Source organism: Hemiscyllium ocellatum, chromosome 6 (assembly GCF_020745735.1).
Source record: "Hemiscyllium ocellatum isolate sHemOce1 chromosome 6, sHemOce1.pat.X.cur, whole genome shotgun sequence".
NCBI classification, from domain to species: domain Eukaryota; kingdom Metazoa; phylum Chordata; class Chondrichthyes; order Orectolobiformes; family Hemiscylliidae; genus Hemiscyllium; species Hemiscyllium ocellatum.
Genome location: NC_083406.1, coordinates 98953151 through 98966278, shown reverse-complemented (window position 1 = coordinate 98966278; position 13128 = coordinate 98953151). Strand labels below are relative to the sequence as shown.

General features: G+C 42.6%; 1 protein-coding gene across 1 annotated transcript in view; it reads right to left on the bottom strand.

Moving 5' to 3' along the window:
* gpr143 (G protein-coupled receptor 143) overlaps window positions 1-12923 on the bottom strand; it is a 56223-nt gene extending 43300 nt beyond the window's left edge. Inside the window, exon 1 of the mRNA XM_060826988.1 lies at window positions 12665-12923. Coding sequence (XP_060682971.1) covers window positions 12665-12923 — 259 coding nt within the window. The remainder of the gene's footprint in view (window positions 1-12664) is intronic.
* Between the last annotated feature and the right edge of the window lie 205 nt (window positions 12924-13128).

Here is a 13128-nt window from a genome sequence, read left to right as displayed (position 1 = left end):
GGAGAAGATTGATGGCAGGTTTAATGGAAGGGTTTGGATAGAGCAGATAGGAACAATCCTCCCTCATGTAAAAACATGGCAGACCTAGGCCACAGTTTTAAAAGTATTTTGCAAAAGAAGCAGATACGAGGTGAAGAGAAAAGAACAGTGAGGGGTTAGGGTATGAATGTACTGCCTGAAGTGTGGCAGGGGCTGGTTCAACTCAGGCATTCAAGAGAGCATTTAGATGATTATTTAAATGAAAGCAATGCACAGGGTTCTGGGGTAAAGGAAGGAGACTGGCAGCAAGTCAAATCGCTTAGATAATCAGTGCAGACACAATGGGCCAAACAGCATAATTCTCCACCATAACGTTGCTGCCACTCTTGCTAATGTGTATCACTATTTTCAGTGACTGGTGTACATGTCTTATTTAATATCATGAGAAGTGTATTTATTTTCCAAACAGTAATATCAAATTACAAGCCACAATTCAGAGTATTGCATTGTGTTTCATTCTGGGAAAAAAGATCATTTCTGCATTTTAAACTCTCACTCAAGGGTCTTTGATGGCAACTCTTCAAATTATCTCCACTGAAGGGATTACTGGGAAGTGCACTTCATTTAAGTCTTGACGTGAAACAAAAATTGAATTGTGAGCACTCAAAACGACTGCTGTGTCACACATTCTTAATGAATTTCTGGTTAGTGTCATATCATTCAAATCCTTCAAAAAGCACTTGCATTATGTTGCTCATGATGTTCCAAATCACTATTATCTGTAAAGTGTATTTTTGTAATATAGGAAACATGGCAGCCAATATGCACACAGCAGGGTTTTACAAACAGTAATGTAATCATGGCCAGATAATCTGATATAGCAATATTGATTAAGGGATAAATATTGTTGATCAGCTGTGTTCCTATCCAAGTTATTCCAGTACAGCTACGACACTCTTGTTGTTATCTACCCAACAACATGGAAAATTCTTTAAGCTTGTCCTGTCCATAAACATCAGGACAAACTCAATCTAACCCAATTCCCAGCCTAACAAATCTCCTATCAATCACTAAGTGATGGAGAAGATGTTAGCAGTGCTACCAACACACAACAACCTGCATACCACTGCCCAGCTTTGTTCTGCCTGGCCACATGGCTGAAGGAGATGAACTTAAGAAAGGAGGTAAGTGTGATTGTCCTTGATATCAAGGCTGAAACCAACAAGGCTATGGCAAAGAGCCCTGACAAAAGTCAATGGGAATGAAGAGAACAATTCTCCACTGCTTAAAGTCATTAAAATAAAACACAGATAAAAGATGGTTGTGCTTCTGGAGAACAGTTAGCTTAGCTCCAGGATATCTCCGAAAAAAAATGTTCAAAAAGAGTACCCTAGGCCCAGCCATTTTCAGCTGCTTCATCCATGACCTTACTAAGTCATCTCAGATAATGCACAAGACTATTATTGTCACTTCTCAAATACTGGAGTCCATGTCCATTTACAGCACCCAAACAAGATTCAGTTTTGAAACAGATAAGTTGTAAATAACAATTGTGCCAGACAAAAGCAAAGCAACAAACCCAACAAGAGCAAACAGAACTACTTCCCTTTGAGACTCAACAGTATTATCATCGCCAATGCCTCCGTGCTCACCATCCTGGGGAGTACTATTCATCAGAAACTAAACTGACGCTGCCATAAAAAGAGAATGTGGCAACATCAACAGATCAAGGGCAGGTCATCAACAATGTACAAGTCAGTAGTGTAAAGAAGTACTCTCCACTTGCCAGGATGAATGGGGTTCTAACAACACCCTATCTCAGCGACATTCAGGACTAAGTAGCTTGTTTGATTAGCCCCTGTACACCACTTTGAACATTCAATCCTCTGCTAACACAGGAACAACCACGTGCATAAGTGCATTGCAACAACTCCCCATTGGCCCTTGAACAATACGTCCCAAACTCATGACCTCTACCATCTAGAATAAAAATGGCAGATGTATGGGCACACCACCTCCAGACTTGCTGCAGAATGCCCAGGCTCGGACATACTCTTGTAACCAGCATACTTACATAGTTAGCCCAGTTAACGTTCTAACATCCTTGGAGTTGTTAATGTCTAATGATAGGAGAATTTGTTGAAATAATGCCGTTAACTGTCAAGTGGAGATAGACCTTTCTACAGGTATGTCAGAAATAAAAGAATAACTAGAGTAAGATTAGGGTCAATCAAGGCTACTAGTTGGAATTGTGCATGAGTCAGTGGAGATAGGGGAAGCGCTAAATAAATACTTTTCATAAGTATTCACACTAGAAAAAGACAATGTTGTCAAGGAGAATACTGAGATACAGGCTAGATGGGATTGAAGTTTAAGATGTTAGCAATTCTGGCAAGTGTGATAATAGATAAGTCTCCTAGGCCAGATGGGATTTATGCAAGGATACTCTGGGAGGCCAAAGAGGAGAATGCAGAGTCTTTGGCTTAGATCCTTATGCTGCAATTGTCTACAGGAATAGTGCCAGAAGACTGGAGGAAACCAAATGTTGTTCCCTTGTTCAAGGAGGGGAGCAGAGACAACCCTGGCAATTTAGACCAGCAAGCCTTATTTTTGTTGTGGGTTAAAAAAAGTGTTGGAAAAGGTTAGACGAAATTGAATTTATAATCACCTAGAAAGAAAGAAATTGATTAGGGCAAGTCAGTTTTGTGAAGGGTAGGCCGTGCCTCACAAATCAGAGTTCTTTGAGAAGGTGACCAAACTGGTGGAGGAGGGTAAAGCAGTTAATGTGGTGTAAATGGATTTCAGTAAGGCATTTGATGAGGTTCCCCATGGTAGGCTATTGCAGAAAATACAGAGGCATGGGATTAAGGATGATTTGGATCAAACATTGGCTAGCTGAAAGAAGATAGAGGGTGGTGGTTAATGGGAAACGTTCATCCAGGAGTTTACTTACTAATAGTGTACCACAAGGGTCTGTTTTGGGTCCTCTGCTGTTTGTCATTTTTAATAAATGGATTAAGAGTGGTGCTGGAAAAGCATAGCAGTTCAGGCAGCATCTGAGGAGCAGGAAAATCAACGTTTCAGGCAAAAGTCCTTCATTAGGAATACAGGCAGAGTGCCTGAAGGGCTTTTATCTCTCCACCCTTCAGGCACTCTGCTTGTATTCCTGATGAAGGGCTTTTGCCTGAAACGTTGTTGATTTTCCTGCTCCTCGGATGCTGCCTGAACTGCTGCACTTTTCCAGCACCACTAATCCAGAATCTGGTTTCCACCATCTGCAGTCATTGTTTTTACCATTATTATAAGTGATCTGGATGAGGGCATAGATTAGTAAATTTACAGATGACACTAAGGTCGATACAGTTGTGGATAGTGCCAAAGGATGTTATAGGTTACAGAGGGACATAGATAAGCTGCAGAGCTGGGCTGAGAGGTGGCAAACAAAGTTTAATGTGGAAAAGTGTGAGGTGATTCACTTTAGAAGGAGTAACAGGAATGCAGAGTATTGGGCTAATGGTAAGATTCTCGGTAGTGTAGACGAGCAGAGATATCTCGGTGTCCAGGTACACAGATCCCTAAAAAGTTGCTACCCAAGATGATAGGGATGTTCAGAAGTCATACAATGTGTTACCTTTTATTGGTAGGAGGGATTGGAAAGGGTTCAGAGGAGATTTACTAGGATGTGGCTTGATATGGAGGAAAAGTCTTATGAGGAAAGGCTGATGTACTTGAGGCTGTTTTGTTAGAGGGAAGGAGGTTGAGAGGTGACTAAATTCAGATATAAGATAAGAGGGTTAGATAGGGTGGACAGTGAGAGCACAAGAGGACATGGCTTTAAATTGAGGGGTGAAAGATATAGGACAGATGTCAGACAGACAGTCTCTTTACTCAGTAGGAGGAGTGTGGAACACACACTGAAACAGTAGTGGACTCATCAACTTTTAAGGGCATTTAAATGGTCATTGGATAAACACATGGATGAGAATGGAATAGTGTAGGCTAATTGGGCTTCGGATTGGTTTCACAGGTTGGCATAACTTCAAGGGCTGAAGGACCTGTACTGGACTGTAATGTTCTATGTTCAATAATTAAACTCTCCTTCAAAAGGAAGCCATTGCCTGACACATGGCTCATGCAAATGTTGTTTGACACTTATTGGCCCAAACCTCAAAAACTGTTGATAGTCACCTGCAGCAAGACCTGTTTCATTAGCTGAATAATTGCAAATGGAAAAGAACACTTTAAAACGTTACCCCTACAGCCTTATGATCAAGAACAGGCTGATGAAAAAGAGCCTGAAACTAATTGAACCTCAAAAGCTATTCCAAGGAACAGTGATGTTCTGGAGATGGGATGGCTGGCCTTCAAATGTCACATTCTGCTCCTCAATGCATTGCCAAGTGTTATATTAGAGACAGTTGTGAAATGCAGAACAGCTAGGATTTGGGATGAATCTATCCAAAACGCATTTCAGAAAGAATCTTCAAAACCCACAAACAGAAGAGACTTTCAACCAAATTGTGTGCTAGGTTAACTGTTGTAGCCGATATGTTGAAAAGGGGTTTTAAAAAAAGATGGGACCGGTCTGCACAAACAGAAATTCAAGTTGTAAAATTCAGTTTATCCCAGTTTGATCCCTGCAGAATTAATCTACTTCAAAATTGGAGCCCAAGGGGATGTGTGCAAAAGTAGAGGTAACCAAGAATGTACATTCATTAACTCTCAAAAAAAAGTGACATTAAATTGATAAGAAAAAAGCGTATAATATTTGCCTTCCTAAATAGAAGCATTATATGCACAAATTAGAAACTCTTGCTCAATATTCACATATCAGTGGTCAGACCTTAGTTGGAGTTTTGTGCATGACTCTTGATACTTTAGAAAGTTCCAGAACTGGTTTTCTAAGATGACAGAGAGATGTATGACCTTATGTGGAAAGACTGATAAAGTTACCATTGTTCTCCTTAGCAGAAAAGGAGAGACCAGAGATGTCTCAATACAAAAAAAAAACAAAAACGTGAGGTTTGATAGAGCGAGGACAAACTATTCCCCCTGGAAAAGGAACAGAAGAATTTTTAATAAAAGTCATTTCCTTACAGAAAGTGATAAAATAATTCATTTCATCTTTCCCAGTTATCTGTAACAATCTTTAAAAGTTGCATGAGAGGCCATTAGTTTGAACCAGCTCAGATAGCTTCCACATTCCTACCCTCACTTTGAAAGGAGTAGCACATTCCTGGGACATTGTTTTCAAAGGACACAATGGACACTTAGAAGGACCAAATGTGACAGCTTTAGGCCTGTTCACTGTGACTTTACGTTTGGGTTATGTAGCAAATATCACCCAGTGTGTGGAGAATTATGCTGACACCCAATTTAGGGTGGTCAGTATGGCTCCCTTGCATTGTCTGCAAGCTAGACATATTATACACGTGTTCTTTCTGCTTGAAAGAATAAAACAAGTTGCGCATGCGCACACACACGGTTGCGTTACAGCAAAATTGATGACAACCATTCTCTAATTCATTTCTCAGAATGAGAATACCTTGATATCAGATTCAATCTTCCTAGTTTAAGCTATAAACAAAAGTTTGACCGTCAGTCATCATTGCCATGGAGAAATCACCAGTTAATGCCATTACCAGAGTTCATTTGCAAACCAGTCTGCACTTCCTTCTCCTACTGTATAAATGCTATTTCAGGTTTTACCTTTATATTTCTTCTGAATCCTTCAGTCGAGTGCAACACAAGAAGCTTTGACAAAATGTCTATTTTTCAGCAAATTGAAGGTCTGTATGTCCAAACAACTTAGTGTGAATAGCTACACTAACAAAGCAATTTTTGATACCATATATAGTTATGTAAAAAGTAGAGTTTCTCAGACAGCAGAAACATTAATGCAAGAGTCGAAATCCATCCTCTTGCATCTGTCTATTGCCAGGTCAGAGACTGGTCCCCCAACTCCACCTCCAAAAGTAACTCATTAAAAGGGAGCCAAGAGTACTTTAAAAAAACCTTAGACACAAAACCTATTAAAAACAAAAGCTGTACACACAAAGCCTCAAATCAGTGTTAGGGTCCTTAGACACGAGGAATGAGCAGCTGCCTTCAATGTTTTAGTAAGGTAAACCAGGACAGGACTTATACATTTAATGGTAGGGTCCTGGGAAGTGTTCCGGAACAAAGAGACCTTGGGATGCAGAGTCATAGTTCCTTAAACTATGGTAGACTGGGTAGTGAAGGTGATTTTTGGTACACTTACCTTTATTGGTCAATGCATTGAGAATAGGAGTTATGAGGCTCTGGTGTGGCTGTACAGGACATTGGTTAGGCCTCTTCTAGAATAGTGTATTCAATTCTGATCTCCCCACTATAGGAAAAGTGTTGCAAAACTTGAAAGGGTTCATGAAACATTACAAGCATGTTGCCAGGGTGGGAGGGTGAGGTATAGGGAGAGGCTCAATAGATTGGGGCTTTTGGCCCTGCAGTGTCAGAGGTTGAGTTGTGACCATATAGAAGTTTACAAAGTCATGAGGGGCATGGATGGGATGAATAGCCAAGGTCTTTTCCCTAGGAGAGGAGTATCAAAAACAAGGGGGTATAGGTTTAAGATGAGAGGAGAAAAGTATAAAAGGGACCTAGGGGTAACTTCTTCACACAAATGGTGGCGTGTGCATGGGATGAACTTCAGATGGAGTGGCGGAGGCTGGTACAATTACAACATTTAATGGATGGTACATGAATAGAAAGGGTTGAGGGGTATATGGGCCAAATGCTGGCAAACAGGGCTAGATAAAGAGAACAAAGAAAAGTTACAGCCCAGGAACAGGCCCTTCGGCCCTCCAAGCCCAAGCCGATCCAAATCTACTGTCCAAACCTGTTGCCCAATGCCTAAGCAATTGTATTCCTCTGTTCCCCACCTACTCATGCACCTGTTCAGACGCATTTTAAATGAATCTACCGTGTCTGCCTCTACCACCTCTGCTGGCAATGTGTTCCAAATGCCCACCACCCTCTGTGTGAAGTACTTGCCACATGTATCCCCCTTAAACTTTCTACCTCTCAACTTGAAAGCATGACCTCTTGTTACTGAATCCCTCTTCCTGGGAAAAAGCTTACTTCTATCTGCCCTGTCTTCATGATTTTGTAAACCTCAATCAGGTGACCCCTCAATCTCCTTTTTCTAATGAAAACAAACCTAACCTATCTTCATAGCGAGCACCTTCCATACCAGGCAACATCCTCGTAAACCTTCTCTGCACCCTCTCCAAAGTGTCCACATCCTTTTGGTAATATGGCGACCAGAACTGTATACAGTATTCTAAATGCAGCCGAACCAATGTCTTATACAATTTTAAGATTACTTGCTGGCTTTTATACTCAATACCTTGTCCAATGAGGGGAAGCATACTAGTCTTCTTGACCACTATCCACCTGTGCAGCAACTTCAGGTACAACAGACTTGCATGCCCAGATCTCTCTGCCCATCAACTTTTCCCAAGGTTTTTCTGTTCATTGTATAATTTGCTCTAGAATTAGACTTGCCTAAATGCATCACCTCACATTTGTCTAGATTGAATTCCATCTGTCACTTCTCCGCCCACCTCTCTAGTCTATCCATATCCTCCTGTATCCTTTAACAGTCCCTTCTGCTACTCCACCAATCTTCATGTCATCTGCAAACTTGATCATACCAACAGTGCCCTCTTCCAGATCGTTTATGTATATCACAAACAACAGTAGCCCCAACACTTACCCTTGGGGAACACCACTGGTCTCCCTTCTCCATTTCAAAAAAAACCCTCTTCAACTACTACTCTGTCACCTGTTGCTCAACCAGTTCTTTATCCACCTAGCTAGAACACCCTGCACACCATGTGACTTCACTTTTTCTATTAGTTTACCATGGGGAACCTTCTCAAGCACTAAAGTCCATGTATATGACATCAACAGCCTTTTCTTCAGCTATCAATTTGGTCACTTCCTCAAAAGAACTCTATTAAGTTGGTAAGACACGATCTCCCCAGCACAAAACCATGTTGCCTATCGCTGATAAGCCCATTCTTTTCTAAATATAAATAAATCCTATCCCTCAGTACCTTCTCCAGCAACTTACCCACCACTAACGTCAGGCTCACTGGTCTGTAGTCACCTCGAATATCTCTACTACCTTTCTTATACAGGGGGACAACATGAGCAACCTTCCAATCCTCTGGCACCTCACCGGTGTTTAAGGATGCCACAAATATCTCAGGGCCCTAGCTATTTCCTCTCTCGCCTCCTTCAGCAACCTGGGATAGATTTCATCTGGTCCTGGGAATTTGTCCACCCATACAACTTCTAGCATACCCAATACATCTTCCCTACTTAATTCTGTTTGCTAAAGCTATTGCATGACCCCTTTTAGCCCACTTAATTCCTCATTTAAGACTGGTCTGACTCTTCAGATATTTCTCCAGGGCCCATTCCGTTCTTAGCAACCTAGACCTTATGTACACTTCCCTTTTCCTCTTGGCTAGTTGTACAATTTCTCCTGTCCTCCACGGTTCACGAATCTTGCCTTTCCTATCCTTTGCCTTCAAATGGGACATGCCTATCTTTAAAAGCCTCCCACATATCAAATGTGGACTTCCCTTCAAATAGTTGTGTCCAATCCACACTTCCCAGCTCCTACCTAATTTTGATATAATTGGCCTTGGCACAGTTTAGTACTCTTCCCTTAGGACCACTCATCTTTGTCTACGAGTATTCTAAACCTTACAGAATTGTGGTCACTGTTCCCAAAGAAATCCCCCACTGCAACTTCTACCACCTGTCCGGACTCATTCCCCAACACCAGATCCAATATGGCTCCTTCCCTGGTCAGGCTATTGACATACTGCTCTAGAAAACTCTCCTGGATGCTTCTTACAAATTCTACCCCATCCAAATTTCTGACACTATGTGTATCCCTGTCAGTGTTGGGAAAATTAAAAATCTCCCATCACCACTACCGTATTGCCTCCGCATCTTTCCATAATCTGTTTACCTATTTGTTCTTCTACCTCATGCTCATTGTTGAGGCCTGCAATTCAGACCTACACCCCTCTTATTTCTCAACTCCACCCACAATGCCTCACTACTCAAGCCCTCCATAGTGCCCTCCTTTAGCACAGCAGTGATATCATCCCTGACCAGCAACACACACACACACACACACACACACACACACACACACACACACCTTTTACTTCCCTCACTGTCCTTTCTGGAGAGTCTACATCTTGGAACATGTAGTTGCCAAATCCCTTCCTTCAACCAAGTCTGATTGCAATAACGTCAAACGCCCAAGCACCAATCCAAGCCCTATGTTCATCTGTCTTACACACTATTCCTTGCATTAAAGTAGATGCATTTCAGGCCACTAGTTCTTATGCTCACCTGCTCCTGCCTACTCTGTGGCAAGCTAGGGAAGGTGATTGCTAGGCCTCTTGCTAAGATATTTGTATCATCGATAGTCACAGGTGAGGTTCCGGAAGACTGGGGGTTGGCAAACGTGGTACTACTGTTTAAGACGGGTGGTAAAGACAAGCCAGGGAACTATCGATCAGTCAGCCTGACCTCGGTGGTGGGCAAGTTGTTGGAGGGAATCCTGAGGGACAGGATGTACATGTATTGGGAAAGGCAAGGACTGATTCGGGATAGTCAACATGGCTTTGTATGAGGGAAATTACATCTAACAAACTTAATTGAGTTTTTTGAAGTAGTAACAAAGATGATTGAGGAGGGCAGAGCATAAGATGTGATCTATATGGACTTCAGTAAGGCGTTCAACAAGGTTCCCCATGGGAGATTGATTAGCAAGATTAGATCTCATGAAATACAGGGAGAACTAGCCTATTGGATACAGAACTGGCTCAAAGGTAGAAGACGGAGGGTGGTGGTGGAGGGTTGTTTTTCAGACTGGAGGCCCATGACTAGTGGAGTGCCACAAGGATCGGTGCTGGACCCTTTATACACTTAAATGGTAAAGTCCTAGGGAGTGTTGCTGAACAAAGACCTTGGAGTGCAGGTTCAAAGCTCCTTGAAAGTGGAGTCGCAGGTAGATAGGATAGTGAAGGAGGAGTTTGGTATGCTTTCCTTTATTGGTCAGAATATTGAGTACAGGAGTTGGGAGGTCATGTTGCGACTGTACAGGACATTGGTTAGGCCACTGTTGGAATATTGCATGCAATTCTGGTCTCCTTCCTACTGGAAAGATGTTTTGAAACTTGAAAGGGTTCAGAAAAGATTTACAAGGATGCTGCCATGGTTGGAGGATCGGAGCTACAGGGAGAGGCTGAACAGGCTGGGGCTGTTTTCCCTGGAGCTTCGGAGGCTGAGGGGTAACCTTATAGAGGTTTACAAAATTATGAGGGGCATGGAGAGGACAAACAGACAAAGTCTTTTCCTGGGGATCAGGGAGTCCAGAACTAGAGGGCATAGGTTTAGGGTGAGAGGGGAAAGATATAAAAGAGACCTAAGGGGCAACGTTTTCACGCAGAGGGTGGTACTTGTATGGAATGAGCTGATAGAGGATGTGGTGGAGGCTGGTACAATTGCAGGATTTAAGAGGCATTTGGATGGATATATGAATAGGAAGGGTTTGGAGGGATATGGGCCAGGTGCTGGCAGGTGGGATAGATTGGGTTGGGATACCTAGTTGGCACGGACAGGATGGACCGAAGGGTCTGTTTCCATGCTGTACATTTTTATGACTCTACTTTTCCCTTTATTAATGCTATCCTCATGATTCTTAGTCTCCAGTCTCCACCTCACTGTCTACTTGTCTTCTCTTCTGGTTCCCAGTCCCCTGCCACGTTAGTTTAAAACTCTCCCAAGGACATTGGTTCCAGTCTGGTGCAGATGTAGACCGTCCATTTTATAATAGCTCCACCTTCACCAGAACCAGTCCCAATGTCCAACAAATCTGAACCCATCCCACCTACACCATCCCTCAAGCCACATGTTCATCCTGCCTATTTTTTCATTTCTACACTGGCAACAATCCAGAGATCACTACCCTCAAGGTCTTCCTCTTTAACATCTCTCCTAGCTTCCTGAAAGCTTCTTTCAGGACCTCATCTTGTTTTTTCCCTTATATCGTTGGTGCCTATATGCACCAAGACAACCGGCTGTTCACCCTCCTCTTTTAGAATGCTCTGCAGCCAGTGACATCCCTGACCCGAGCACCTGGGAGGCAACATACCATCCAGGAGTCCCGTTTTCAACCACAGAACCATCTATCTACTCCGCTCACAATAGAATCCCCTAGGACTATGGCCCTACGAGTCTTTTTCCCGCCCTTCTGAACAGCATTGCCTGCCACGGTGCCATGATCTTGACAACTGCTGCCCTCTCCTGGTGAGCCATCTCCCCCAACCTGTTTTGGAGGGAGATGACTGCAGGGGACACCTGCAATGCCTTCCTCCTTCTTTTCTGCCTTTGGGTCACCCATTCACTGTCTCCCTCAGCAATTCTAACCTGCTGTGTGACCAGATGAATTTAGGACATCTGGTTGGCATGGATGAGTTGGACCAAAGGATTTGTCACCATGCTATAGAACTCTCAGACTCTATGACATTCTCTAGGATTAGATCAAGTGTGTTTGCACCAGGGAGAATTTAACTTGCGTGGTTGGTAAATAGAAAGTGTTAATTTTTTATGGCTAAAATTCACAGCTTGACATTTACAAGAGATTGATCAATACTGGAGTACATACTCAAATTTGTTCTGCTTGTAATGTGGCTCATTTCTGCTTGTTAAAATTGACAAAGGGACCCATTCCCTGCAAACAAAAAAAAATGTTCCAGACTTCTCCCTTTGAATTACACAGGAGCTTGGGGAGCCTTGTGTTCTCCATGACAACGTCTCAGCCAATCAGAATCAACAGCCAACTGATCACCATCTTCAGAGAAAAAGTACAGGAGAAATCATTTGAAGTGTGCCCCATTTGTGTTTGTCCTGATGAACAAAAAGATTCAGCAATGCCACTCTCCTTCCAACAGGATTCAAATTATTAGTCAACTCCTCTGATGAATCCTTCTGAGCTAGGGAGTGGAAGGAATGGTCTTGTACTTGCACATGGGGGTCTTTAAACTTTTCCCTTCCACTATCTGCAATTCCATTTAATATTAGTCAACCACACAACACTAACTTTATTCCACAGACTGTTTCCTTAATCCATGGCAACCTCAGATTCCTTCCAACTTCCTGCTCTCTGATCTTCCAGTTGAGTGCAGACAGCTTTGCCAAATGTGAATGAGAACTACAAGTTACAATATGGTGGGTTCACATTCAAGCCTCAAGTAACTTGGAAAATAGGGAATGGTGAGTGATTTTGAATGGGTGGAAAGTCAAATTCCTTCCCAATCTGTTACATACCTATCCTACACCCCTTATCCAAAATATTTGCAGGTGAAAAGTCAATCCCATCTTGTCTGGTGACATCTGTGGGGGCCAGATTTTTAAGTTTCAAATTTCAAGCAACTACAGTATTTTGAATCTTTGTGGAGCTCAACTCCAACCGTTATATAACACACTGCCAGAACATGACTAAATAAAACAGCAACATATGTTTGCAATTCGGAATTACCAAGGCCAGCCACACGATTATCATATTTTGTTGAGATTCAGACAACAAATCAATAAGTATCATCTCACCCACCTATACAGGCTAGAATGTCACAGATACTGATGATCAGCAGGATTCTAGAAGAGGCGGAAGGTTTCTGAAGCGGATACTGACTGAACCTGCGGTAGCCAAGTCTCCGTTTTGGTAAGACCTGGGCGAGAGTTCCAAACAGACTGAGACTGGCGCTAGCAACACAGATGGCATTAAAGAAGACGGGCTGAAAGCCCAGCACAAAATCCGTAGCCGCATCCCTGGTGGGGCAACAAAAGGTTTCCAAGCGAGGTGAAGCCATAGCTGAAGAGTAGTAACAGGCAGACGGTTGGAGGGATCTTAAAACGCTGGGCTTCTGGGGTCACGGGATGAAGATCATGTGCGTTCACTCAAACTTCAGCAACGTCTTCATTCGCCCTCCAAAGCGTCCTTTTTAATACATAGAACGTAAGAAACTTGTAACAGATTCACCCTACTGTAACGGACTGAGGAAGAGGAATATATTG